Genomic DNA, 24,872 nt, shown 5'->3' with positions numbered 1-24,872 from the left:
ACTGAAAGGGAAAAAAAATAAAAGCACAAATTAGATGATGTCACTCCCCTGCCTCTACCCATTCAAGGGCTTTCTCTTAGACTTAGATTATAAGCTGAACTTTTTGCCATGGCTTTTGAAACCTTCCTTGCTTCTCTGGTGTCATCAACCCTGCCACAGCTGCACTGACCTTTCTCAAAAATGCCCACCTTTCCCCAGCTTCCTTTTCACATGCTGTTCCCTTTGCCAGGATGGATCTATCCCCTTGATCTATGCCCTCTGTTCAAAAGACATCTCTGTGGAGAAATATTCTCTGATCACCCTCGGTAGTTCTGTTATCTTACACTGCAGCAAGGCTGTGTCCCTTTTTGCTTGTCTGTATGTTGTCTGTCTTACTTTATAAGCACCACAATGGCAGAGAACTTACTGACTTTGCACACTGTTGTATACCCAGTGTTCAGAGCAGTGCCCAACACATAGTAGGTGCTCAATAAATATTTGTTGGAATAAATGGATCAATAAATAAACTCTTCCATTAGGGAGCTCCCCTAAATGTCTAGGTAAATGGGAGTTCAAACTCCATTGATAATGGTTGTGCATTGCTTTGTATAATTGATACGTTCCTGAAAACTCATGCATAAATCAAATTCTGTATGTGTGTTAAATAATTACAACTTTAAATTGAGTTGGATGGTATTCCCAGAGATGATTTAACTTCCTTCTGAGTGAGCATCCGTTGGCAGAACAACCAGCTAAAGTACATTAACTTGTTCTTGTTCATTTCTGTCAAAATCCTGGATCTAATAGAGGAGGAAACACTAGATTGTTCTTGAGGATTAACTTGGTGGTTCAGTGCTTTTGTTTTAATACTGACTCATATGCATCAGTTAAAAAGACTTTAGGTCAACTGTAGTTGAAAATCTTAGATGTAAGGTTCATGTACAGAGCAGAAACAAAACAGTGATAAACATGTTTAAAGAAAAATGACCAGGACAGTGGTTCAGAATCTGTTCATGTGAAGAATAGTTGGGGGACCTGGAGATGTGAGGCCCTGAGGGTGCACAGTGGCCACCCTCCAATCTCCTGGGCCACGACTGGAAGAGGGAGCACACTTTTTCTCTATGCTTCCACAGGGCAAAAATGGAACCAGGAACTGAAAGTCATAAAGAAGTAAATTCTAACTTAACTAAAGTGAGAACTTTATGGATACTAAAGTTGTATATATATGAAATGTTGTTTCAGGAAATGGTGAGTTGTTATCACTAGAGATATTTAAACTGACTGGTGAGAGCTTAGTGGAGAAAATGGGACAAGGAGTCCAGCATCTTATGGTCAATTAGTTTCCCATAGATTAAGGGGCAGGTTCACTCATGGCCCATGGCCCTGATTAAAGGAGCTCTAAAAACTTATGAAAATAGAAGAAAATTAAATCTACCATAACTTTTCTCAGGGACACTTTTATATTTGCTTTGGTAATAATAGAGAATCCAGTTGGGGGCCTTGGGGAGGGTTGTGTTGACACTCCCATGGATCCAGTAGCAGCAAGGAGTCACCTAACTGCCTTCAGAAACGATGGGCCCAGTTATCTGCAGGACTTCTGTTTTGCCCAGTGGGGCTTGCAGATTGGGACCCTGCCAGACAAAGCCCTCTTTTTCTCTGTTGCAACTGTCAGGTTCTCAGCTAAATAAATGTTAAACAAATATTTACAGTGTGTCACCTTGGGGAAATGTCAGATTATCTGCTGGGAACACCTGTGTGCCTTGGGTGGCTTGGCTTTTGCTCAGAGTTGAAAGGTTCACGGTAGAAAATAGAATTTTTGACTCTAGGTATTAAGATCAGCTTGCTTTTCAGCCTGAAATCGGCGTTCTGCTCCTAAAATCAAGATTGGAATTCTGCCATGTTGCTATCTTCTATTCACCTTGTGTTCACCTTTTAAGCTTTTGGTTTTGCTACAATCCTGTTAGGTAAATAAAAGTTCTAGACATACTTTTGTTTCAGCCACTCGAGAGGAAGAAAAAGAATGTTGACAGAAACAAGAGGTATCTAAAATTCCTTTTTCTGGAAGGCACAGTTTGTTCATTTCTTATCAAGGTCCTAGGCTTCCTTTTTAGAAGCAGCAGAGTTCCCTAGAAAAATGACCCCATAATCTAGTTACCATTATTTAAAGTTAGAGTAAAATTTGCCTGTCATTTCAAATATACAGATGATGCGGTTTTCCTGTTCTAACTCCATCCTATTACTAAAGATGGCCAGATTACTGAGATGGCCTCTAGGTGAACAATCAAGATGGCATCAAAGTTGACACAGGAATGATTTTTTCAAAAATATTTGCTATACCAGAATTACAAAACCTCTTCCCCACCATCCAGTTTATTTTCAATATTTCTACTACTGCACACCATTATATTACTATACCACTTTTGAGTTGAATTTTACTGATAATCTTTTAGTAAAAAGTATCAAATTTTTCTGCTTATAAAATTTACTGTATTCTTTTATTTTAACATCTTTATTGGAGTATAATTGCTTTACAATGATGTGTTAGTTTCTGCTTTATAACAGAGTGAATCAGCTATGCATATACATATATCCCCATATCTCCTTGCATCTCCCTCCCACCCTCCCTATCCCACCCCTCTAGGTGGTCACAAAGCACCGAGCTGATCTCCCTGTGCTATGCGGCTGCTTCCCACTAGCTATCTATTTTACATTTGGTAGTGTATGTATGTCCATGCTACTCTCTCACTACGTCCCAACTTCCCCTTCCCGGTGTCCTCAAGTCCATTCTCTATGTCTGTGTCTTTATTCTTGTCCTGGCCCTAGGTTCTTCAGAACCTTTTTCTTTTTTTTTTTTAGATTCCATATATATGTGTTAGCATACGGTATTTGTTTTTGTCTTTCTGATTTACTTTACTCTGTATGACAGACTCTAGGTCCATCCACCTCACTACAAATAACTCAGTTTCGTTTCTTTTTATGGCTAAGTAATATTCCATTATATATATGTGTCACATCTTTTTTATCCAGTCATCTGTCGATGGACACTTAGGTTGCTTCCATGTCCTGGGTATTGTAAACAGAGCTGCAATGAACATTGTGGTACATGACTCTTTGAATTATGGTTTTCTCAGGGTATATGCCCAGTAGTGGGATTGCTGGGTCATATGGTAGCTCTACTTTTAGTTTTTTAAGGAATCTCCATACTGTTCTCCATAGTGGCTGTACCAATTTACATTCCCACCAACATTGCAAGAGGGATCCCTTTTCTCCACACCCTCTCCAGGATTTATTGTTTGTAGATTTTTTGATGATGGCTATTCTTACTGGTGTGAGGTGATACCTCATTGTAGTTTTGATTTGCATTTCTCTGATGATTAGTGATGTTGATCATCCTTTCATGGGTTTGTTGTCAATCTGTTTATCTTCTTTGGAGAAATGTCTATTTAGGTCTTCTGCCCCTTTTTGGATTGGGTTGTTTGTTTTTTTGTTATTGAGCTGCATGAGCTGCTTGTAAATTTTGGAGATTAATCCTCTGTCAGTTGCTTCATTTGCAAATATTTTCTCTCATTCTGTGGGTTGTCTTTTCGTCTTGTTTATGGTTTCCTTTGCTGTGCAAAAGCTTTTAAGTTTCATTAGGTCCTACTTGTTTATTTTTGTTTTTATTTCCATTTTGCTAGGAGGTCAGTCAAAAAGGATCTTGCTCTGATTTATGTCATGGAGTATTCTGCCTATGTTTTCCTCTAAGAGTTTTATAGTGTCTGGCCTTACATTTAGGTCTTTAATCCATTTTGAGTTTATATTTGTGTATGGTGTTAGGAAGTGTTCTAATTTCATTCTTTTACATGTAGCTGTCCAGTTTTCCCTGCACCACTTATTGAAGAGGCTGTTTTTTCTCCATTGTATATTATTGCCTCCTTTATCAAAAATACTGTGACCATAGGCACGTGGGTTTATCCCTGTGCTTTCTATCGTGTTCCATTGGTCTATATTTGTTTTTTTGTGCCAGTACCATACTGTCTTGACTACTGTAGCTTTATAGTATAGTCTGAATTCAGGGAGCCTGATTCCTCCAGCTCCATTTTTCTTTCTCAAGATTGCTTTCATGATGGCCATTCTGACCGGTGTGAGATGATATCTCATTGTAGTTTTGCTTTGTATTTCTCTAATGATTAATGATGTTGAGCATTCTTTCATGTGTTTGTTGGCAATCTGTATATCTTCTTTGGAGAAATGTCCATTTAGATTTCTGCCCATTTTTGGATTGGGTTGTTTGTTTTTTTGATATTGAGCTGCATGAGCTGCTTGTAAATTTTGGAGATGAATCCTTTGTCAGTTGCTTCATTTGCAAATATTTTCTCCCATTCTGAGGGTTGTCTTTTGGTCTTGTTTATGGTTTCCTTTGCTGTGCAAAACCTTTTAAGTTTCATTAGGTCCCATTTGTTTATTTTTGTTTTTATTTCCATTTCTCTAGGAGGTGGGTCAAAAAGGATCTTGCTGTCATCAAAAAATCTAGAAACAATAAATGCTGGAGAGGGTGTGGAGAAAAGGGAACACTCTTGCACTGTTGGTGGGAATGTAAATTGATACAGCCACTATGGAGAACAGTATGGAGGTTCCTTAAAAAACTAAAAATAGAACTACCATATGACCCAGCAATCCCACTACTGGGCATATACCTTGAGAAAACCATAATTCAAAAAGAATCATGTACCAAAATGTTCATTGCAGCTCTATTTACAATAGCCAGGACATGGAAGCCACCTAGGTGTCCATCAGCAGAAGAATTGATAAAGAAGATGTGGCACATATATACAATGGAATATTATTCAGCCATAAAAGAAATGAAATTGAATTATTTGTAGTGAGGTGGATGGACCTAGAGTCTGTCATACAGAGTGAAGTAAGTCAGAAAAAGAAAAACAAATACTGTACGCTAACACATATATATGGAATCTAAGCAAAAAAAAAAAAAGGTCATGAAGAACCTGGGACAAGATGGGAATAAAGACACAGACCTACTAGAGAATGTACTTGAGGTTATGGGGAGGGGGAAAGGTAAGCTGGGAGAAAGTGAGAGCGTGGCATGGACATATATGCACTACCAAACGTAAAATAGATAGCTAGTGGGAAGCAGCTGCATAGCACAGGGAGATCAGCTCAGTGGTTTGTGACCACCTAGAGGGGTGGGATAGGGAGGGTGGGAGGGAGGGAGATGCAAGAGGGAAGAGATATGGGAGCATATGTATATGTATAACTGATTCACTTTGTTATAAAGCAGAAACTAACACAGCATTGTAAAGCAATTATACTCCAATAAAGATGTTAAAAAAAAAAAAAAGAATTGCTTTGGCTATTTGGGGTCTTTTGTGTTTCCATACAAATTGTGAAATTTTTTTGTTCTAATTCTGTGAAAAATGCCATTGGTAGTTTGATAGGGATTGCATTGAATCTGTAGATTGCTTTGGGTAGTTGTCATTTTCACAGTGTTGATTCTTTTAATCCGAAAACATGGTATATCCCTCCATCTGTTTGTATCATCCTTAATTTCTTTCATCAGTGTCTTACAGTTTTCTGCATACAGGTCTTTTGTCTCCTTACGTAGGTTTATTCCTAGGTATTTTATTCTTTTTGTTGCAATGGTAAATGGGAGTGTTTCCTTAATTTCTCTTTCAGATTTTTCATCATTAGTGTATAGGAATGCAAGAGATTTCTGTGCATTAATTTTGTATCCTGCTACTTTACGCAATTCATTGATTAGCTCTTGTAGTTTTCTGGTAGCATCTTTAGGATTCTCTATGTATAGTATCATGTCATCTGCAAACAGTGACAGCTTTACTACTTCTTTTCTGATTTGGATTCCTTTTATTTCTTTCTCTTCTCTGATTTCTGTGGGTAGAACTTCCAAAACTATGTTGAATAATAGTGGTTAGAGTGGGCAACCTTGTCTTGTTCCTTATCTTAGTGGAAATGGTTTCAGTTTTCCACCATTGAGAATGTCGTTGGCTGTGGGTTTGTCATATATGGCCTTTATTTTGTTGAGGTAGGTTCCCTCTATGCCTACTTTCTGGAGGGTTTTTATCATAAATGGGTGTTGAATTTTGTCAAAAGCTTTTCCTGCATCTACTGAGATGATCATATGGTTTTTCTTCCTCAATTTGTTAATATGGTGTATCACGTTGATTGATTTGCATATATTGAAGAATCCTTGCATTCCTGGGATAAACCCCACTTGATCATGGTGTATGATCCTTTCAGTGTGCTGTTGGATTCTGTTTGCTAGTATTTTGTTGAGGATTTTTGCATCTGTGTTCATCATTGATATTGGCCTGTAGTTTTCAGAAAGCTTACTGTATTTTTAAAGACATTATTTTATAAGATAGCATGTGCTGCTCTCCTATGGAAATGCAACCCTGAAATAATCTTAAAAGCCAACTGAGAAATATGACTTGATTTAAAACAATTTTTTGAAGAATTTGTAAATTACATCAAGCCAGCATAAGGTTATTTTATTATTTTTTTCTAAATGAAGAATTATTACATACTGCTAATTTATTTATTGAAGATTTTGTCTGTGTCCCAAGAACTCTAATTGTGTCACATTTGAGAATAATGGAAACATTACAGAATTAATATTTTTTCATATCTATATTTTTTAAGAATTTATATAGATCAGTAGTCAAAGCAAAAAGAGTCTTTGTTGCTAATAGCAACCATATATTCGGAAAGTCATCTGCCACTTACTTCCCTGATTTTATCTGCTAACCTGTAAACAGCAGTCTTTTGGGCTACACCTGTGCTGACTACCTGGCTGTTTAGGTGGTCAATTGTATCACAGTTCCCTTTTCAGTCTCAGGCAACATGGGTGATCTATTTATTTTTATTTTTTATTTTTTAAATTTTTTTTTAACATGGGTGATCTAGCCTGCTTTTTGGCATTATACAGACATAAAATGAAAAGTAAGATTTCATTTATGTGCCAGAATGACTCCAAGTGTGGGTAATACACCGTCAGATAACTCACATTCCTTTTATTTTACAAAGACGTAAAGCTGGAGAGTCAGGCCACAGGAGCTCAAATTTCCCGAAAACGCCTTGTCAAATCACTGACAGTGTCTCAAGCACACATATTTCATCAAGCTCAGTGGAGTTTGTTTACTTTTCTCCTCAATAATTCATGGGTATTAGGTGGATGTGACTAGAATTTATATTTAATGCTAGTGATTCAGTGCCTTCAAAGATCCATATTTAAGGCATCATTTCATGATGTGCAAAAAATCAAAACAGCTGCAAAAAATAATTGAACAATTGAAAATTTTCCTGTGATTTTTAATCCTCTATTCCATGAGCCCTGGTAAGTATGCCAAGTATTAATGAGAATCAGGATCACGTTGGATAGAAGGGTATGGAATTTTATATTCTCTTTCAGGGGCGGTTGTGTAGTTTTACATTATTCACACTCATCTTAATTCAAGCTGTGTTTATTTGTTGTTATTTCCTCAAGTTTCTCTATTTTAAGGGTGACATCTTACTGTTGGCATATAAGCGAGACACTTAATCTGTAGGGTTTTCATCCATCGCGGTTTTGCCGAGATTTTGCCTTTATATGGGAATTATTTCAAGATTCAACAGTGTAGAATTTGCTGACCTGATAGGGAGGAGATCATGTGAACAGGGATGGAGCGAGCTCTTGTACAGACCATTAAGTTGGGAGTTAGGTAGTGAGGGTTCTGCTCCCAACTTTGCTTCTGACAGCTTTGTTCCAAGCAGGCCACCAAATTATCCTCTGCATGTGATTCTTTTATTTCTCAAACAAATATTTATGAAGTGCCTACTGTATACACTAAGGATAGGACAGCAAACAAAATAGACAATAATCCTTTACTTCATGAACCATATATTATATTGGAGGGAGATAGGCAATAAAGAAACAGATTAAAAAATTTTTTAATAATAATAATAGTATATCAGATAGTGATAAGTGCAATGGAAAAATTCCAAAAAGAATTGAAGAGCTTTGGGAGAGTATGGGTATGGTGGCAAGGGATGCAATTTTAAGCAAAATGTTGTTCAGGAAAATCTCACTGAGAAGGTTACATTTGATCCACGAACATATGGGAATCCAGGAAGTGAGAGAGACCCGGACATACCGAGTGTCTTGTGATATCTGCAGGAAGTGAGAAAGGGGGCATGATGGAATCAATCCTGCAAGCAGATACTGTTGGCAAGGATGTGAGTGTTGGGGGGGTAGACATATGGTGGCGTGAAGGGTCTTGCTAGGCATGTGTACAGCTTGGGAGCACCCTTTCAGCTTCTGACATCAGTTTATTCGGCAAAGGTGTTAGGATAGTTATCACTGTATTCCTTTAGGAAACATTTATTGGCACCTACGATGTACCAGGTGCGTTGTCTGATGCTAGGGATGCTTTGGTGAATAAAACACAGTTCTGCCTTCAAGGGACTCAGCATAATAGGGGACACGACATGAAAACAATTACACTGCTGTCCAGTGTGATCAGTTTAAAAGGTATGGGGGGAAACGCAGAGCAGGAGGGACTCTTTCCATTTGGCAACATTAAGAAGGCTGTTCCCAGCAAAGAAGTAACAGCTGAATTTGATTTTGGAGGATATATAGAAATTTGCCATGTGGGCAAGGTGGAGAAAGCAGACAGCCTAAATCTGTCATATATTAGGGGAACTACAACTAGTTTAATTTTATGAGAACATAAAATGGGGAGAGAATAAATGATTTGAGGGACTTTGGGGAAGTAAAATTAACAGTACTTAGTAATTAATTGCATATGAATGGTGAGGTTGCAGGTGAAACAAAGATTTTTAGGCTTGTGGACTTGGGTAGATGGTATTACTACCAAGAAGGAGGGCTGGTGGTAGTGGGAGATAGGGGGTTAATATTGACATAATGTCTTCATCTGGTCCAAGAAGTGCATGACCGTAATTTTCCTTCCAGTGGAGGTAAAAACAGCTTTCCTTCTAGAGGAGATGACATGATTTATACTTTCATCCAGTGGTATGCTGGTAAACTGGCTCCCTGAAAAACAAAACAAAACTATGATTTGTAGCATTTGCTGATTTCTGCGGTGTAAACACTCCTACCAGATTTCAAGCTAATAATAGTTGAACAGTCTCCTCCCACAGCCCTGCATTTTGTCCCCTGACAAGTATTTGTTGAGCTCTCGTTGGTGTAAGGCATGCAGTCATGTGCTGGCTCTTTCTTCTTTACTTCTCCTTATCCACTTCCCACCCTCCTCCAGCCCACTCTTCCCCACAGGTTGGTTTCAACAGTGGCTACTTTCTAGCTTCCTGTGGGGCTCAGCCAATGGGAGCCACCAACAGGACATCAGAGTGTGGGAAGGGAGGCAGGTTGGGTCATGATCCCCTAGTTTCTTCTTTACCAGGTTACACAGTTTGGAGTTGCCTGAATCCCACTGTGGGAGGCTCTGGCTCCTATCAGGCAGCCTTCTGCATACAGCTCTTTCTGAGTCCCAAGAACTGCTCCTTCCCTTGTCCCTTGAATCTGAGATGCTAACGGCAACCTGTCCCCGCATGCTGCACTACCCCTGGTTGGTTTTTCTAAACCTTGCCAGTACCTTCATAAGTGACCTTTTCATTAAATACTCTGCAGTAATCCTACTTCAGTGAGTCATTTCTTTCCTGCTGGAACCATGGCTATTACAAATGAAGATGATGAAAAACTCTGGTTTTTAAAGAGTTTCAGACCAGTGTGACCAAAAAATAACTTGACTTCTCCCATGATTTCTCTTCTGGTGTGAGACAATGACACATGTAAGTGTTCACTAGCACAGTTTTCTATCCCTGTGTCTAACGAAGCTGGGAACCAAGGTAATCTCTTCCCTACTCCTCTCGTACCCCACCTAAGCCATACCTCTTGTGAGGTCTCTTGCGGCCACCAGAGAGCGCAGACATAGGAAGCTGATGCCGTTGGCCCATCACAGAGGAAACAAGTCATCTGTTGTTTTTTGTGTTTTCCAGCAGTGGTGACGAATTTGTGCTCCTGTAGGATTTGTGGATTTATGCTCCTGTGTTATCTGTGACTCCTGTTTGTGAGAAGAGGTCAGCTAGGGGAGACATTCTGGAGCACTGGGCTGGCGTCATAGCATCTGGCTATGAGATCTTTTTAAGTTTCAATTTCCTTGCATGTAAAAGGAGGAAACAGTAGTACATTATCTTGCAAGACCCTTCCATTGTTAACATTCTCTTCACGACTGAGGTCTGCAGCTCTGGGTGTTCCCGGTGACTATGACTTTGTGAGCACTGTTCACTGAACAGCTTGGCCTAACAAAGACAAATTTACGACTTTCTTTGAAACAAAAGATTATGTAAGTCTCATCAATAAATAATACATCTAACTCAGTAAAATGCCTCTTACCAAGTGATATATCAAAGAAAAGTGTATTAGTTACCTATTGCTACGTAACAAATTTCCACAGATGTGGCCGCTTAAAACAGCACCCAACTATTATCTCAGTTTCTGTGGACCTGGAACCTGGGAGTGTCTTATCTGGGTCCTCTGTTTCAGGGTCTGTCACATGGGTGCATTCGTGGTGTTGGCCAGGTCTCGAGTCTTATCTGAAGGCTTGCCTAGGAAAGGATCCGCTTCCAGCCTCATGTGATTGTTGGAAGAATTTCAGTTCCTTAAGGGTGGAGGGCCTCAGTTCCTAGCTGGCTGTTGGCCAGAGGCCAGGCTCAAGTCCTTGCCATGTAGACCTACCCAACATGGCAACTTGCTTCATGAGAACTGGTAAGGGAGAGCATCTGCTAGTGAGAGAGGAGTCACAGTCTTATGTACCCTAGTGATGGAAGTGACATCCCATTACCTTCTGTTGGTTGTAAGCAAGTCACTAGGCCAACTCACACTCAAGGGGAGGAGGTTACACAGGGCATGAATAGCAGGAGGTGGGGTCATTGGGGGCCATCTTAAAGCCTGCCTGTCACAAAAATTCTTCCCCCCACCCCGCCCCATGGAAGAAGAGTTTTAAATCCTGAGCTGCTCTGATATACTTAAAGGTTAGTTTGTCAGAAATAAAAAGTGACAACTAAATGCAGTGTGGGATCCTAAATGGAGATCTTGGTGATGTTTGAATAGGATCCTTACTTTAGTACCAGTGTTAATTTCCTGGTTCTGATAATTACACTGTAGTTATGTAAGATGTTTGCTTTGGGGGAGCCTGGATAAAGGCTATATGGAAACTTTCTGTATTGTCTTTATAACTTTTCTGTAAGTCTCTAAAAGTAGTTTAAAGTAAAAAGTTAGATAAAATTAGCTACAGGGATATATTGCACAATATGGGAAATATAGCAAATATTTTATAATAACTATAAATGGAGTATAACCTTTAAAAGTGTGAATCACTATATTGTATACCTGTAACTTACATAAAATTATACATCAACTGTACTTCAATAAAAAAAAGTAAAAAGTTAGAAAAAGTGATTTATAAAACATAAAAATCCATTAGCTATTATATAAGCCTACTGTGTGGCTGTAACTTATTCAATAATTTTAACTTTATGTCTTTTTCAGAACCGTTTTGCTGATAAAAATCTATAAATTTGTGGGGGAGGGGAATGGGGAGATGTTGGTCAAAGGGTACAATAAGGAAAAAAATCTAATTTTTTGTAAATAAATATAGAAATTTTAGTAGATAAATTTGCTTAAAATTGTATACGTAAAAATGTAAAATAGATAGCTAGTGGGAAGCAGCTGCATAGCACATGGAGATCAGCTTGGTGCTCTGTGACCACCTAGAAGGGTGGGATAGGGAGGGTGGGAGGGAGACGCAAGAGGGAGGAGATATAGGGATGTATGTATACGTATAGCTGATTCACTTTGTTATACAGCAGAAACTAACACACCATTGTAAAGCAATTATACTCCAATAAAGATGTGAAAAAAAATAATTTTAAAATAAACATCTCTGTCTACAAAAAAAAATTATATAGGTAAAATTTACAATTTTTTTGTAGATAAATAATTTGAGTAGCCTTCCTAGTGAAAATCCCCTAGAAACCTCACTATTACTGTAATAATAGAATTCTTTATATTTGTTCCTATGTATTTGTTTCAACACATAATTATAGAGGTGAGGAAAGAATTTTCGGCTTAAGCTTGAGTTGAAATGTTGTAGGGACTTTTGCACAACCCCAAATGCACTTCACACATCACTTAAAGTAACCATCTTTCCTAAAATAGTACCCTGGTAGCCCAGTCTGGCCCCTCCACTGTGCTGAGCACTGTTTTCAAGATGTCAGTCTGCTTGTTGCTTGGATATCAGCACTTATATTTCAAAATAGTGTGGTCTGTCTCACGGCACCGTTCCACGTGATGAAAAGCAAAATGCTTCAATCCCTCGTAGGCACTTGAATTTCATGCAAAGCAAGAACAAATGGCTCTTCATTCTGCTCAGTGTTTAAAAGGGCTGCTGGTTATTAATACTCTATCACTATTTCACATGTCCTCGTCCAGCAGCTTAAAGCCTATGGGTCTTGGTTGGTTACACCTCTTTAAGAGAGCTATTTGGAAACACTCTAGACATTTTTCTTAGGCCCTATTTTTAGAATAGAAAGCCTAATGGTATTTTAATGTCTCTCTATATTCCCAGAACAAGTCTCGAGAAAAAAAATGTTACCTTTTGAAATTTAGCAAAGCTGGTGGGATTATCACCCCTCCTCTGAGAAGCATTGTGTTAAGGAATGAATTTTGATTCACAGATCCAGCAAGCAATCTTCTAATGATGCCAAAAACCTCTGGGAGGGTTAAGTGTCCATCTATTATTAGGTACTACTCTGTGTTATCTTCCTCTCTTTTCTTTGAAAGTCTCATTGTGATCAGCTCACTTGGGGAACGTAGTTTTGATTGTAGGAAGGGAAGCAAAGGTTGAGGAGCAAGTAATGCTCTTGTGGAGGTGGCTGACCAGGTGGGGTGCTGGAGTGGCGTTGGACAGGATGGTGTCAGTACACAGGTCAGGGACTAGGTGGCAAGGAAGAATGCTGAAGCCAAGCCTAGCTTATCTTGTAGCTTTGTTGTGGGCTGTCTCACACCTGGAAAAGAAAGAGAAATGCCTTCACCCTTTCCTAGTGTTCCTTAGCCCCTTAGGCAAATACTGACTCATTGAAGGTTAACTAGGAGTTTGGAGAGTGAAGGGAGAACCCAACCACTGTGTCTATGGTTGGTCCACGGGAAAGTACGTATCAAGTTTCGAACTAACCTTGAGCTATGCTTTTGGAGCATACATTCCTGAAGTGAGGACTCACGTGTAATAGAGTAGTTAATAGTCCTTGAATCAGTCTGCCTGGGTTCAAATGCTGGCTGTGATACTCACTACCTCAGTGATCTTGGACAAGTCTCTTATATTTCCTGTGCTTCAGTTTCCTTTTGCGTGTATTAGGGATGATAGTAATGGTATCTATGGTACAGTACAGTACTATAGTGCTGTAGTGAGAAAGAAATGAGTTAATGCATGTGTAGTAGCACTTAGAGCCTAGTGAAGTTTAAGTATCTGCATAGGAATTCTGTGTTCTCCACGTTCCTCAACCATGATCCCCAGTTTCATTTGAGAAAATATAGTCTCTAACGTCTTTGGAATAAGATCTAGGAAAGGAAATCTTTTTAAAAAATGTTATTTAAGTGATACTTTCCATCCTATGAATATCTAATATATTTCCTGAATGGCAGTCAGGTGTCCACTTTACACTGAAACACTTGCCTGGACTAACTCATATTTTATGTTCTAAAGCGAATTCTTTCAAATGCAAAACATCTTTCTACATCTTCACTAACAAATTTAGCTACATATTAATGTAGTCATGTGAATATCAGGATTCTAAAAGATACCCAGTTTTAAGGCGAGTTTCTGAGAAGGTCAAAAGTGTTTGTATCTGAATGTAACTGTTGAGTACCCCTTTCTCACATTTTCATATAACAAGATCTCACTCTCAAGATTCTTTCACAGACTCAATCACTTTTATTTTAACTCAGTGACCGACGCATCCCATTATGTTTCTGTGATCTATAGAAATTTGCATGGGGAATTATAATTACGCTTTAAAGTTCTTAAAGCCTAATTATTAGATCCTTATATGAGAATAGATGATATGCAACAGTAGATAAAGCGTGGATTGAAAGTTAAAACATCTGGATTCTCTTCCCGCTTCTTCCACTAGGAAGCTATGTGTGTCTCAGAATCTCCCTGAAGTTATCTTAAATGGAGGATTTGAATGAGGTGTTGTTTAAGGTTTCTTACAGGTCTGATACTGTGTGATTCTGCAATAGCTTATTGACCCTACATTTGTGAAGTGTGTGCTTTGCTTTGACTGACATGTATATTTTCTTTCCCAGTTTTCTTAAAATCATTTGAGATGCCTTTGCTAGATGACCAGCCAGGGTGAGAGATGCAGTCTATAGCTGCAAAGTAGAAAAAGCCGCCTGGGTCTGCAAGAGAACAAGTCCGTGGCCTTGACATTGCAGCATCCCTGTCCCCAGACACAGAGCTGCAGATCCAGGAGTGTTTGATTGAATGTCAGATGAATAAAGACAAACTCCAGGGCATCATTACTTTACTGCTAATGGACAGTTGTTTGTGTTTTTCTATTTTGCAGAAGATAACATAGAAATGAAAAGATAAATAACTGTACAAGTTTTCAGAGTTGCCATTTGTTTGTATAATATTTTCCTTTCCAGGGAGGCAGTGGAGGCTAAGGAACAGCTTTCTCTCTGGCTGCCTCTCAGAGGTACTTTGAATTTCTCAAAGGGATGATAAAGAAATGAGATTAACCTATTTTGTGACCTACTTCTGCCTTTCCATTTTGGGGGCATTCATTTGCATGTTAATTTACTCCTTTTGATAGTAAGTAGAGCTCTGTCTTGGTTGACAGATTTACTTTAGCATAAGAAATCTCAAAAAAAAAAAAGTCATTTGGGATAAATGCTTCCACAAGAGACAGTTAGATGATGTGTTATGGAACTAGCTTATTCCCTCTAGAATCATGACAGTAGGGTGGCTGAAATCCTTGTTATAGTGTTGAAGGTAGAAGTTCAAGTTGTTGACTGTAGTAAATATAAATTAAGATAATATTGCAGCACTGGTGGACAACTTTTCTTTAGCTTAATTATTATTTTGAGAAATAGTCTGTAAAAACATTAATTTTCACCTTTCTCTTTTCTTCTAGTCATGGACTCCTGCCCTGTAGGTCCTTCTGTGAGTCTGCAAAAGAGGGCTGTGAATCAGTCCTGGGGATGGTGAATGCCTCCTGGCCCGAATTCCTCAAATGCTCCCAGTTTAGAAACCAAAGTGAAAACAACAATGTCAGCAGGATTTGCTTCTCACCACAGCAGGAAAAAGAAAAGCAATGTAGGTGTCTGCATTTTGTTGCATTTTTAAAAGTTTTTTATTGAAGTATACCATCCATGAAAGGAATTATACAAATAATGTGTACAGTACAACAAATTTTAACAAAGTGACCAAACCCATGTAACCAGGACCCAGATCAAGAAATAGAATATTAACAGCATCCCAGAAACACAAGCCCCCTCCCAGTGACCTGATCCTCCCAAAAGAGACCTCTATGCAGACTTCTATCAGCTTAGGTAATTCTGCCAACTTCTGAACTTGATATCAATCGAATCATACAGTCTGCATGCCTTTTGTGTTGAACTTCATTTGCTCAACATTATGTTTGAGAGGTTCACTGTATTTTCATCTTCTTGTGGTTCATTCATTCTCATTTTTATGGTATTCTAATATATTTTCCATCACAGTATATTTTTCTGTTCTACTGTTGATAGACATTTGAGTTGTTTCCAGCTACTGTGAATGGTGATGCTGTGACTATTCTTGTACATGTCTTTGATGGAACATGGTTATGTATTTGTTCAGCAAAAAAGTTTTTTAAAGTGGTTGTTTCAATTTATACTTCTCCCAGCTGCGGGTGAAAGTTGCAGTTGCTTCAGATCCTCCCCAACACTTGGTATTGCCAGTCTTTTTCATTTTAGCAATTCTGATGATAGTATTGTGGTATCTCTTTGCATTTTAAGTGGAATTTTCCTAATGAATTGGATTGAATTTTCAAAATGTTTTGGTTACTTAAATATCCTTTTCTGTGAAGTGCCTGTCAAAATATTTTGCCCTTTTTTTTTTTTTTTTTTTTTTTTTTTTTTTTGCGGTACGCGGGCCTCTCACTGTTGTGGCCTCTCCCGTTGCGGAGCACAGGCTCCGGACGCGCAGGCTCAGCAGCCATGGCTCACGGGCCCAGCCACTCCGCGGCATATGGGATCTTCCCGGACCAGGGCACGAACCCGCGTCCTCTGCATCGGCAGGCGGACTCTCAACCACTGCGCCACCAGGGAAGCCCTTGCCCATTTTTGATTGGGTAGTCTGTCTTTTTATTCTCGACTTGTGGTTCTTTAGGCATTCTGGATATAAGTCATCTGTTGGATATATGTACTGTCTGTGTGGCTTGCCTTTCCTTTCTTTTATTATGTCTGTTATGGAATAGAAGGTTTTAATTTTAATGGGTCTACATTATCAAGATTTTCTGATCCTCAGTTTTCTAGACTCTCCTGGTACAGTATGTAAGAACCTCTTTCTAAATTATGAGGAAGGCCCTTTGGCTTTCACACATGAGTTACAGTTGCCTGGAGCTTTGAGTTATCTTTTTCTAGGAAATTGAGCTTAGCTGAAAGCCATCCAAGTCACTGTCCTTATAGTTACTTCTCAAACACTTGGTAAATTACCCCATTCAGTGCATTCCTTTCCATAGGTGGACTATTCCAATTCACCTCTGTTAAGGGTTTTAGCAATTGGACCACCCCCTTATACCAGGGCCTGTCTATCTCTACCTTCCATCAATGATGGCAACTTCGCTGTCATCCCAACAGTGAGTAATCCAGATTAATAACCCCATCGTATCCCCTGCTTTCTTGGACCACTTCTGCAGCTGTCACAAGCTGGGTCTTCCAGAAGCAGCCACTGAGATGGGGTTTGTTGTACAGGGTATTTATTAAGTATCAGCACTTGTAAAGGAGGGAGAGAAAGCAGGATTGGGTAGAGGTAGAAGTTGAAATGTGATCCAGGCACACTGAAGCTTGGCTAAATCCACGGGGAGCTCTGGGGCACATGTGGCCTGAGGGAGTTGTTCCACGTTGGGTCCAGACAGCCGGGTCTTTATATCTCCACAATCAGCCACTGGTTGTGGTCCTTCCTGGGAAGGGTGTGCCCTTGGGTGAGGCAGCTCTCTGCAGTTGAGGCTAAACTTGAAGGATCTAAAGGCTGTTGGCTGACAGCAGGGGGCAACAGGGCAGACACGTAGAGTGGGAACAGACCACTTTGATCCAGTCAGAGACTGAGCTGGTTTTGCTTGTTGTTTATAAGGAGTGTTGGTAAGGCTCCATCTCCCTCTGGTTTGTTTCCATTCTGAGGGTGCACTTCTCCAGTGAGCCTTACTGCGAAACCAGGGTGTTTACTGCATTCTGCTCCTCCTTGGCGGTCCCTAGTGGTAATGTTTTCCTTCTCAGAATAAGATTGCTGGATTTCCACTCGGCTTTGCAGAGGTTTTCTACCCTTTAGTTTCTTGCTCTTTACCGTAAATGCCTTGAGGGGAAATCCTTCCGTGTGACAGGCCCACTTCTCTGTGTCTCCGTCCCCACTACGTCCTTGGCCCATTGATACCCTGCTCCTCTGGCAGCACCAAAACTCTGACTTTTGTCTCTCCACCCCCCTGGGATTGCCGAAAGCTCTACTGGCTTCTCTCCCTCTTTGAAGTGGCCCTGTGTCCAGGTTCTCAGTTTCTAGCACCATGCCAAGAATTGGCAAGATCCAAGGGGAAAAAGCATCCATAGAATGTAGACTGTTTGTTCTACCCTTGTCTTCTCTCTGGGATCTCAGCCACTTACCTCCTGATGGTCGCATCAGCTATCAGAGGCCTTTGAACAGATGTTTCTTGTGCTTTATCTGGCTTTTCTAGTTTTACTTGATGGGGTTTTGTACTGACTTATCACAGGTTACTACCTCCTAGCCAAAAGTAGAAGTTTGTTTAATTTCTTGTTTACACACTGTTTAGTGGAGGTCTGCTGCTAAATTACGATTCCCTCCAAAAGATTGTATATAGCACTAAGCCACCAGAAGGATGAGTGAGTGTATTTGAAAGAGAAGCCCCTTGATTCTTTTCTTTTTCAGCTACATTTGCCCCTGTTTTGATAAGAACACTTTATTAGTGCTCATTTGGAAAATGTTGCCTGTTGATACAGGATTTAAGAATCCACTGAGAAAATTTGAAAATAAAAAACATCATCAGTATTCCTTAACACGATGGTCCAAAAGTATCACTTCTTAAAGATCAAAGTAACATCAGTATTCTTTAATAGCTCCAGATGAAATGCCACCTCACAAAGGTTCCCCAAATATCAGAAGATAGTACAAATCTTCTGATCTTGGAAAAGATTGATGACTTTGGAAAAGATCTTGGAAGATTGATGAAACATTTATATTAAAAAACTTACGTTTTAAGAGAACAGACATTTCCTAAGTACACTCATCTGAGATTCTCTATTTGTCGGTCTTTTTTTATAATTCTTGATGGTACTGTATTTTCCCATGTAGAATTAATTCTCTGAAAATGGGTCTGATAATTGGTGTTTGATGCAATATTTTCCTAGAATTTGAAATAATTTTTCTGTCTCATGCTTGATGGATAAGCAGGCTGCTAACCATCATAGATGTATTCATAGGTCATGTGCTAGGGAGAAAGCTACTGTTAGCTGTGATCTTTGTGTAAGCATAAGAATATAATTTCTAGGGACTTCCCTGGTAGTCCAGTGGTTAAGACTCTGCGCTTCCACTGCAGGGGGCACGGGTTTGATCCCTGGTCGAGGAACTAAGATCCTACATGCCACACAGCACAGCCAAAAAAAAAAAAAATATATATATATATATTATAATATCATCTTAATCATATAAGCGTTTATGCTGTAGGGCCAGTTATGAATATAACTAATGAAGTCCTTTTCTCATTTTTTCATTTATTCAGTAAATATTCATTGAGTACCTACTCAGTTCTGAGCATTATTCCAGGTAGTCTGAAAAAATTAATTACAGTGACCATAATATTGGTCTACATCCATCTAGTGTGGTGGTTCTCAACCAGAGATGACTTTGCAGCCTGCACCTGGGAACATTTGGCAATGTCTATGAACATTTTGGTTGTCACAACTCTGGGGACAGAAAGAGTTGCTACTGGTATTTAGCAGGTAGAGACCCACTGTGCTGTTAAACATCCTGCAATGCACAGGGCAGCTTCCCACAGCAAAAATCTATGTGGTCCCAAATGTCAATAGTGCTGCTTTTGAGAAACCCTGGTTTGGGCTTGATGCTTTGCAAGGTACTTTCTAGTAGTAGTAGTAATAATAATAATAGTAATACCTATCATGCTTCCTACCTTTAAGGAGTGTTAAACCTAATCTGGTATACCTATATGTGAGAAACAATGTAAAAAGAACATTAGTGACTCCATCCAAACACGCTGTCAGACAGAAACTATAGAGAAACACAGGTTAAATGTCAATGGAGCAGAAGTAGAGTCAATCACATAAAGGAGTTCTGGATGTGTGAAAGAGGAAGGGTCCCACTTGGCACAGAGGAAGCGGAGAGGTGTTCTGGGGTAGGCATTCAGCACTGTGAACCTGTGTTGGGTGACAGGTGCCAACTTAGCCCGTGAAACAAATGATGATTAAAAGTTGACTCCCATCTTAGTCGTCTCCTTCCAGCTTGTCAAATCATTTGCCCCAAGAAAACAGTAACCCCCTTTTACATTATGGACCCCATTCTCCTTTCCAAAGTGCTTTCACAGCTGTTAGCTCACTTTGCTTCCAGAGTAGATCTCTGAGGTATGATCATCTTCATTTTATAAATTAGGAAACTGAGGTTCAGGAAGATAATTCCAAAGTTGTTTTAAATCAGTCCCCCTGGCTCTGTCTTCATCCTGGGACCATCCTGGGATTCAATTCTTAATCCTTGAATGCTACCCTCTGTTACAGCCCCCTTCTCACAAGAGTTTTCAAAATGTCTTTTCAGACTGAGTCAAGCCAAAACTCACAACTTTGTAACAGCTGCTTTTCCCAGCTCACAGCTCTGTAAATTCAATTCATCTTCTCATAGCATCTTTTAAATCAGTCATAACTCCAAAGATATTTTGTTTTCATACAGAAGGATACCCAGTCGTCTTATCCTTTCTATCTTATATTGATGCCAGCTCCTGTAAAGTAAATAATGTGCTAACGTGATAGTGCTGTGGGAACTATTCTTCAGAGGTTTTTAAAATAAACATTTGTACAGGTTTCCATAGTTGAGTTGTGAGAACTCAGAGAGCTAAAAGTCAAGGTCCATCAGTCATTCTGATCTTTCTGACTAATCCTTTACCTTGTCTGAAATCGTATATGGAAAGTCGTTAAGAAATAGTTTTTCTGTGGGTCTAAAGAGATCTCTGCTGCCATGAAAGAAACTTCAGCTATTCATTCTTTCATTTTCCTCTTCCTTTTCCTAGTATCTTATTTGCTTTCCTAGCTTTGGTTGCTGAGAGCAACCACTTCAGTGTATTAGCAGCAAAATTGTAGTCTCAAGATCTTGGTAAAATATATACTCTGAATTTCTCCTATTGAATTGTGAATTCACTCGGGAAAATTATTCAGTACTCTTTCTTTGAGGTACTTAGTATCAGTATTTTGCCAGAGATAGATGATTATAGATAGCATGGTGGAGTTACTAAAATCTAGCCATGCACTTTTCATTCCAATGAACAGTCAAATATAATGAGGTTTTCCTAGAACTTCAAATTTCCCAACATGTATAATTTTAAATTATTTAAAATTTAAATTATAAAAACATTTTCTTTCTTCCATATGTAGATGCTTCTTTAAGGGCACCAAACTTAGATCTGAAGACTTGTTTTTCAAGCCCTGGCTATTTTATTTAATAACTGTGTGGTCTTCAGCAAGTTTCTTAAACCCTTTTTGCTTCTCTTTCCTCACTTTTACAATAGGAATAATAATACCTGGGGGAAGGGGTAGAACAGTTTTATGGGGTAAATGAGGTAATGTATTTGAAAGAATTTTGGAAGCCATAATGCATTATGCAAATGTAAGTGCTTCCATCCAACAAACATTTAGACGCATGTTCTATGGACCACATAGTTCACCAGGAACTGGAAAGGGAAGACTGCATGCATATGTTTAAAGTGCTCATAGGTCAGTGGAGAGATAGACAGATAAGCACAGAGGCAGAGCCTGAGACAAGGATTTGAGCACAAATCTTATATTTGGGAAAGGCATGGAAGAGTGGAGGAGTGGGATGGTGGTTGAGGGAAAGGATGGTGGCCACTAAAGGTAAAGTGAATCCAGCTACCATTGTGGGTTACTGGAGCTTAATTTCACAGGCAAATATGGGAAACAGTGCATAACATATGACTCAGAACTACCCCACTGGAGGGGTGAGGTAGCTGGGGGATGCCCTTCCTTCCTTTAGCCTTTGAAACTGATAGGATCTACTATAGCCCATAAATACTATGTTCTATAGGAGCAGAGACATGGGATTGTGCAGGAGGAAATACAAAACTTGGCTGTGCCCTGCAGTGGAAGGCTTTCATCCTTGATGATTTCTCCTTCATCTATAGCACTCTCTTTTCTTTTGGTTTCTAAAACACTGCTCTGTTTTGGTCAGCTTTCTACCACTCTGGCCACACTCTCGTCTATCCTTTTCTTCTACTGACCCCTTAAATATTGGTATTCCACAGGATTCTAGTCTCAACCCTCTTTCCTCAACATACTATACATTTTCTCTGGGAAACCTCATACTTGATTGTGGCCATGTAAGTACTGATGACTCTTTTTTTTTTTTTTTTTTTTTAGTACTGATGACTCTTAAATCTGTATTTCATCCCCAATTTTATTCCACTTCCCCGAGCTTCTGACTCATATTCCGAAGTCCTTGCTCCAAACTCTCAAGCAAAGCTACTATTTTCCAGGTCGCCAGGGATCGTCATGAATGTTGCTGAATTCCATGGGAAGTTCTCAGTTTTCCCCTGGCTGTACATCCTGCAGCATTTGCCACATTTAATCACTCCCTCCTCCCAAGATAAACTCTCTAGGCTTCCAGGTAGGTCTTCCTTCTACTTTGGCCACTTACTTTCAGCCTCGTTTGATGTTTCCTCCTCGTATCTCTCTAAAAGGTGGTGTGTCCCAGGGCTCAGTCCTTGGATCTCTCCTCTTTTTGGTGACCTAATTTAGGCTCATGACTTGAGATACCACCAGGCACTGACATCTACCAATGTGCGTCTCAAGCCTGCATAGCCTCTGAACTCTGGACTTGCATACACACGTATGCTTGTGGTACACACACGCACACACACCACCTTCTAGTTATTTCCACTTGAGTGTCTACAAGGTGTGTCAAGCATAACAGTTACTACCCTGGTATTGCCCCACACCTGTTGCTCTCCCAGCCCTCCCCATCTTAGAAAATAACAACTTCATTCTTCCGGTTGCTCCAGCCAAAGACCTTGGGTTGTCCTTTACTCTTCTTTCTCTCCTCCATACCATAACTGATCTGTCAGAAATCTTACCATCTCTACTGTCAAAACATACACATAATCCAGTCGGTGCTCACCACCTCCACAGCCACTACCTGGCTCAAGTCACCTCAACTCCTGCCTGGATTATCCTTCCAGCTCCTTATTAGCAACCTTGCTGCATTCCTATGCCCCGGCAGGCTATTCTCCATAGAGAAGCAAAAGGGATCTTTTAAATGTTCACATCTCTCCTCTCCAAGTTTTCCCATCTCCCTCAGTATAAAAACCATCATCCTTACAACCTTCAGGGCCCTCAGTCAGTATCATTGCATCACACAACTCCAGGGGAGCATCAGTCACACAGAATTCAAGGTGAACAACCTCCTGGAGTTGGACAACTGCCCTACATTATCTGGCCCCCATCACCTCTCTGACTTCTCTCTGATAACTTGCCTTTTAGCTCTTAAGGCTCCCAGTACTCTGCCTGCTTTGCTCTTCCCCCGGAGATCCCCTCTCAGTTCTTTTAAGCACCTGTCTGTTGGGCTGTAACATAGGGCATGTTAGGGACAGTGGCCAAAGATGAGGGAAGGAAGAGAAACTATGTGAGTCATGGTTATCATTATTGTTGTGGTTATTTGGGCGGTGATAGAGCTGAAGACTTGGAAGAATTCTTAATAAACTGCATGACAACTTGTCTGGTACTTGAATTTCATTTGGCTGTGAATTGACACTTGAAGGTTTTAAAAATCATTTAATGTCCCTAATAACTTCTTTCCATCTGTGAACCATGAGAAATGCTCATCTTCTGGATTTCCAGTGTTTTTCCGTGAGAGCCACAGCCTTGTTTTCACTTCGCTCTGCCACATGCCTAGCATAAAGTAGCAGCGCCAAACAAAACAGATTTCTTGTGGAGCCTAAATACTACCTGTTCTCTTTGGGCTCAGTAGTTTCTTGTTTATAGATCATTTGAGATTAGGTTTCTATTTTCTGCCAGATACTGCTTTGGTTGCGGTGGCACAGTGGTTCCTAAAACTGAAATATAGGGCTTCCCTGGTGGCGCAGTGGTTGAGAGTCTGCCTGCCGATGCAGGGGACACGGGTTCATGCCCCAGTCCGGGAAGATCCCACATGCCGCGGAGCGGCTGGGCCCATGAGCCATGGCCGCTGAGCCTGCGCGTCCAGAGCCTGTGCTCCGCAACGGGAGAGCCCACAACAGTGAGAGGCCCCTGTACCGCAAAAAAAAAAAAAAACCTGAAATATAGAGGTGTCCTTTCCTCACCTGCATTCATTCATTCTTACTCTCTTTTCAAGTTAGCTGCATGGCTTAGAGGTTGAGAACTCAGAAACCCAACATCACAGGTTGATCCCTGTGCATCTTACAGAATATTATTTCTTTCAGCGGCTGGAGACCAAGGACATTCACGTTTTGTTCAGCATTGTGCCTTGCAATCAGAAATTTACATTGGTGGTCTTACTGATTACAATAAAATGCAGGAATTTTTAGCAACAAAGCAAAAGTCTGATTTTTTCAATTTATGTAACTATAAACTCATAGCTCTAGGCCTATTTTGGTCAAAAAGCAGTCTGACCACTCCAACAAGAATGCCAGTAATTCACATCCTGAACGATTCAAAACATCATCTATTTTAATTCTATATTCAACTTTATATCCCCATGGTGGTCAAGTTAATAATAGCAGATACATCTTTGTAGAACCAGGTAGTTGGGTTTTTTTTGTTGTTGTTGTTTTTTATTAATTTATTTTTGCTGTGTTGGGTCTTCATTTCTGTGCGAGGGCTTTCTCTAGTTGTGGCAAGCGGGGGCCACTCTTCATCGCGGTGCGCGGGCCTCTCACTATCGCGGCCTCTGTTGTTGCGGAGCACAGGCTCCAGGCACTCAGGCTCAGTAGTTGTGGCTTATGAGCCTAGTTGCTCCACGGCATGTGGGATCCTCCGAGACCAGGGCCTGAACCCGTGTCCCCTGCATTAGCAGGCAGATTCTCAACCACTGCGCCACCAGGGAAGCCCCATGTTTTGTTTTGTTTTTTTTTTTAAGAAAACTGCCTTTATTCTATTAGTAGTTGGAAAAATTAACTGGTACAAAAAAAAGAGTTTAGTCACCTGGAGAGGAGAGGGAAACCGAGGGCGACCCAGGTCTGGTGAGTCCTCTGGGAGGGAACCTGGATACAGTAAGAAAGAGCACTGTGAACTAGAGCCAGACCCTGCCGTCCAGGTGAGACAGGTTATGCCACCTTCTGAAGTGTCTAAGTGCCTCAGGCATAAAACCAAACTCCTATTTACTTAG

The 24,872-nt window shown here is 40.1% G+C and overlaps 1 protein-coding gene across 1 annotated transcript in view; it reads left to right on the top strand.

The window, feature by feature from the left end:
• CORIN (corin, serine peptidase) overlaps window positions 1-24,872 on the top strand; it is a 260,935-nt gene that overhangs the window by 86,352 nt on the left and 149,711 nt on the right. Inside the window, 1 exon segment of the mRNA XM_079920067.1 lies at window positions 15,184-15,365. Coding sequence (XP_079776193.1) covers window positions 15,184-15,365 — 182 coding nt within the window.

This window comes from Stenella coeruleoalba (assembly GCF_951394435.1).
Source record: "Stenella coeruleoalba genome assembly, chromosome: 4".
NCBI lineage: Eukaryota > Metazoa > Chordata > Mammalia > Artiodactyla > Delphinidae > Stenella > Stenella coeruleoalba.
This window is presented reverse-complemented; position numbering and strand designations above follow the sequence as displayed.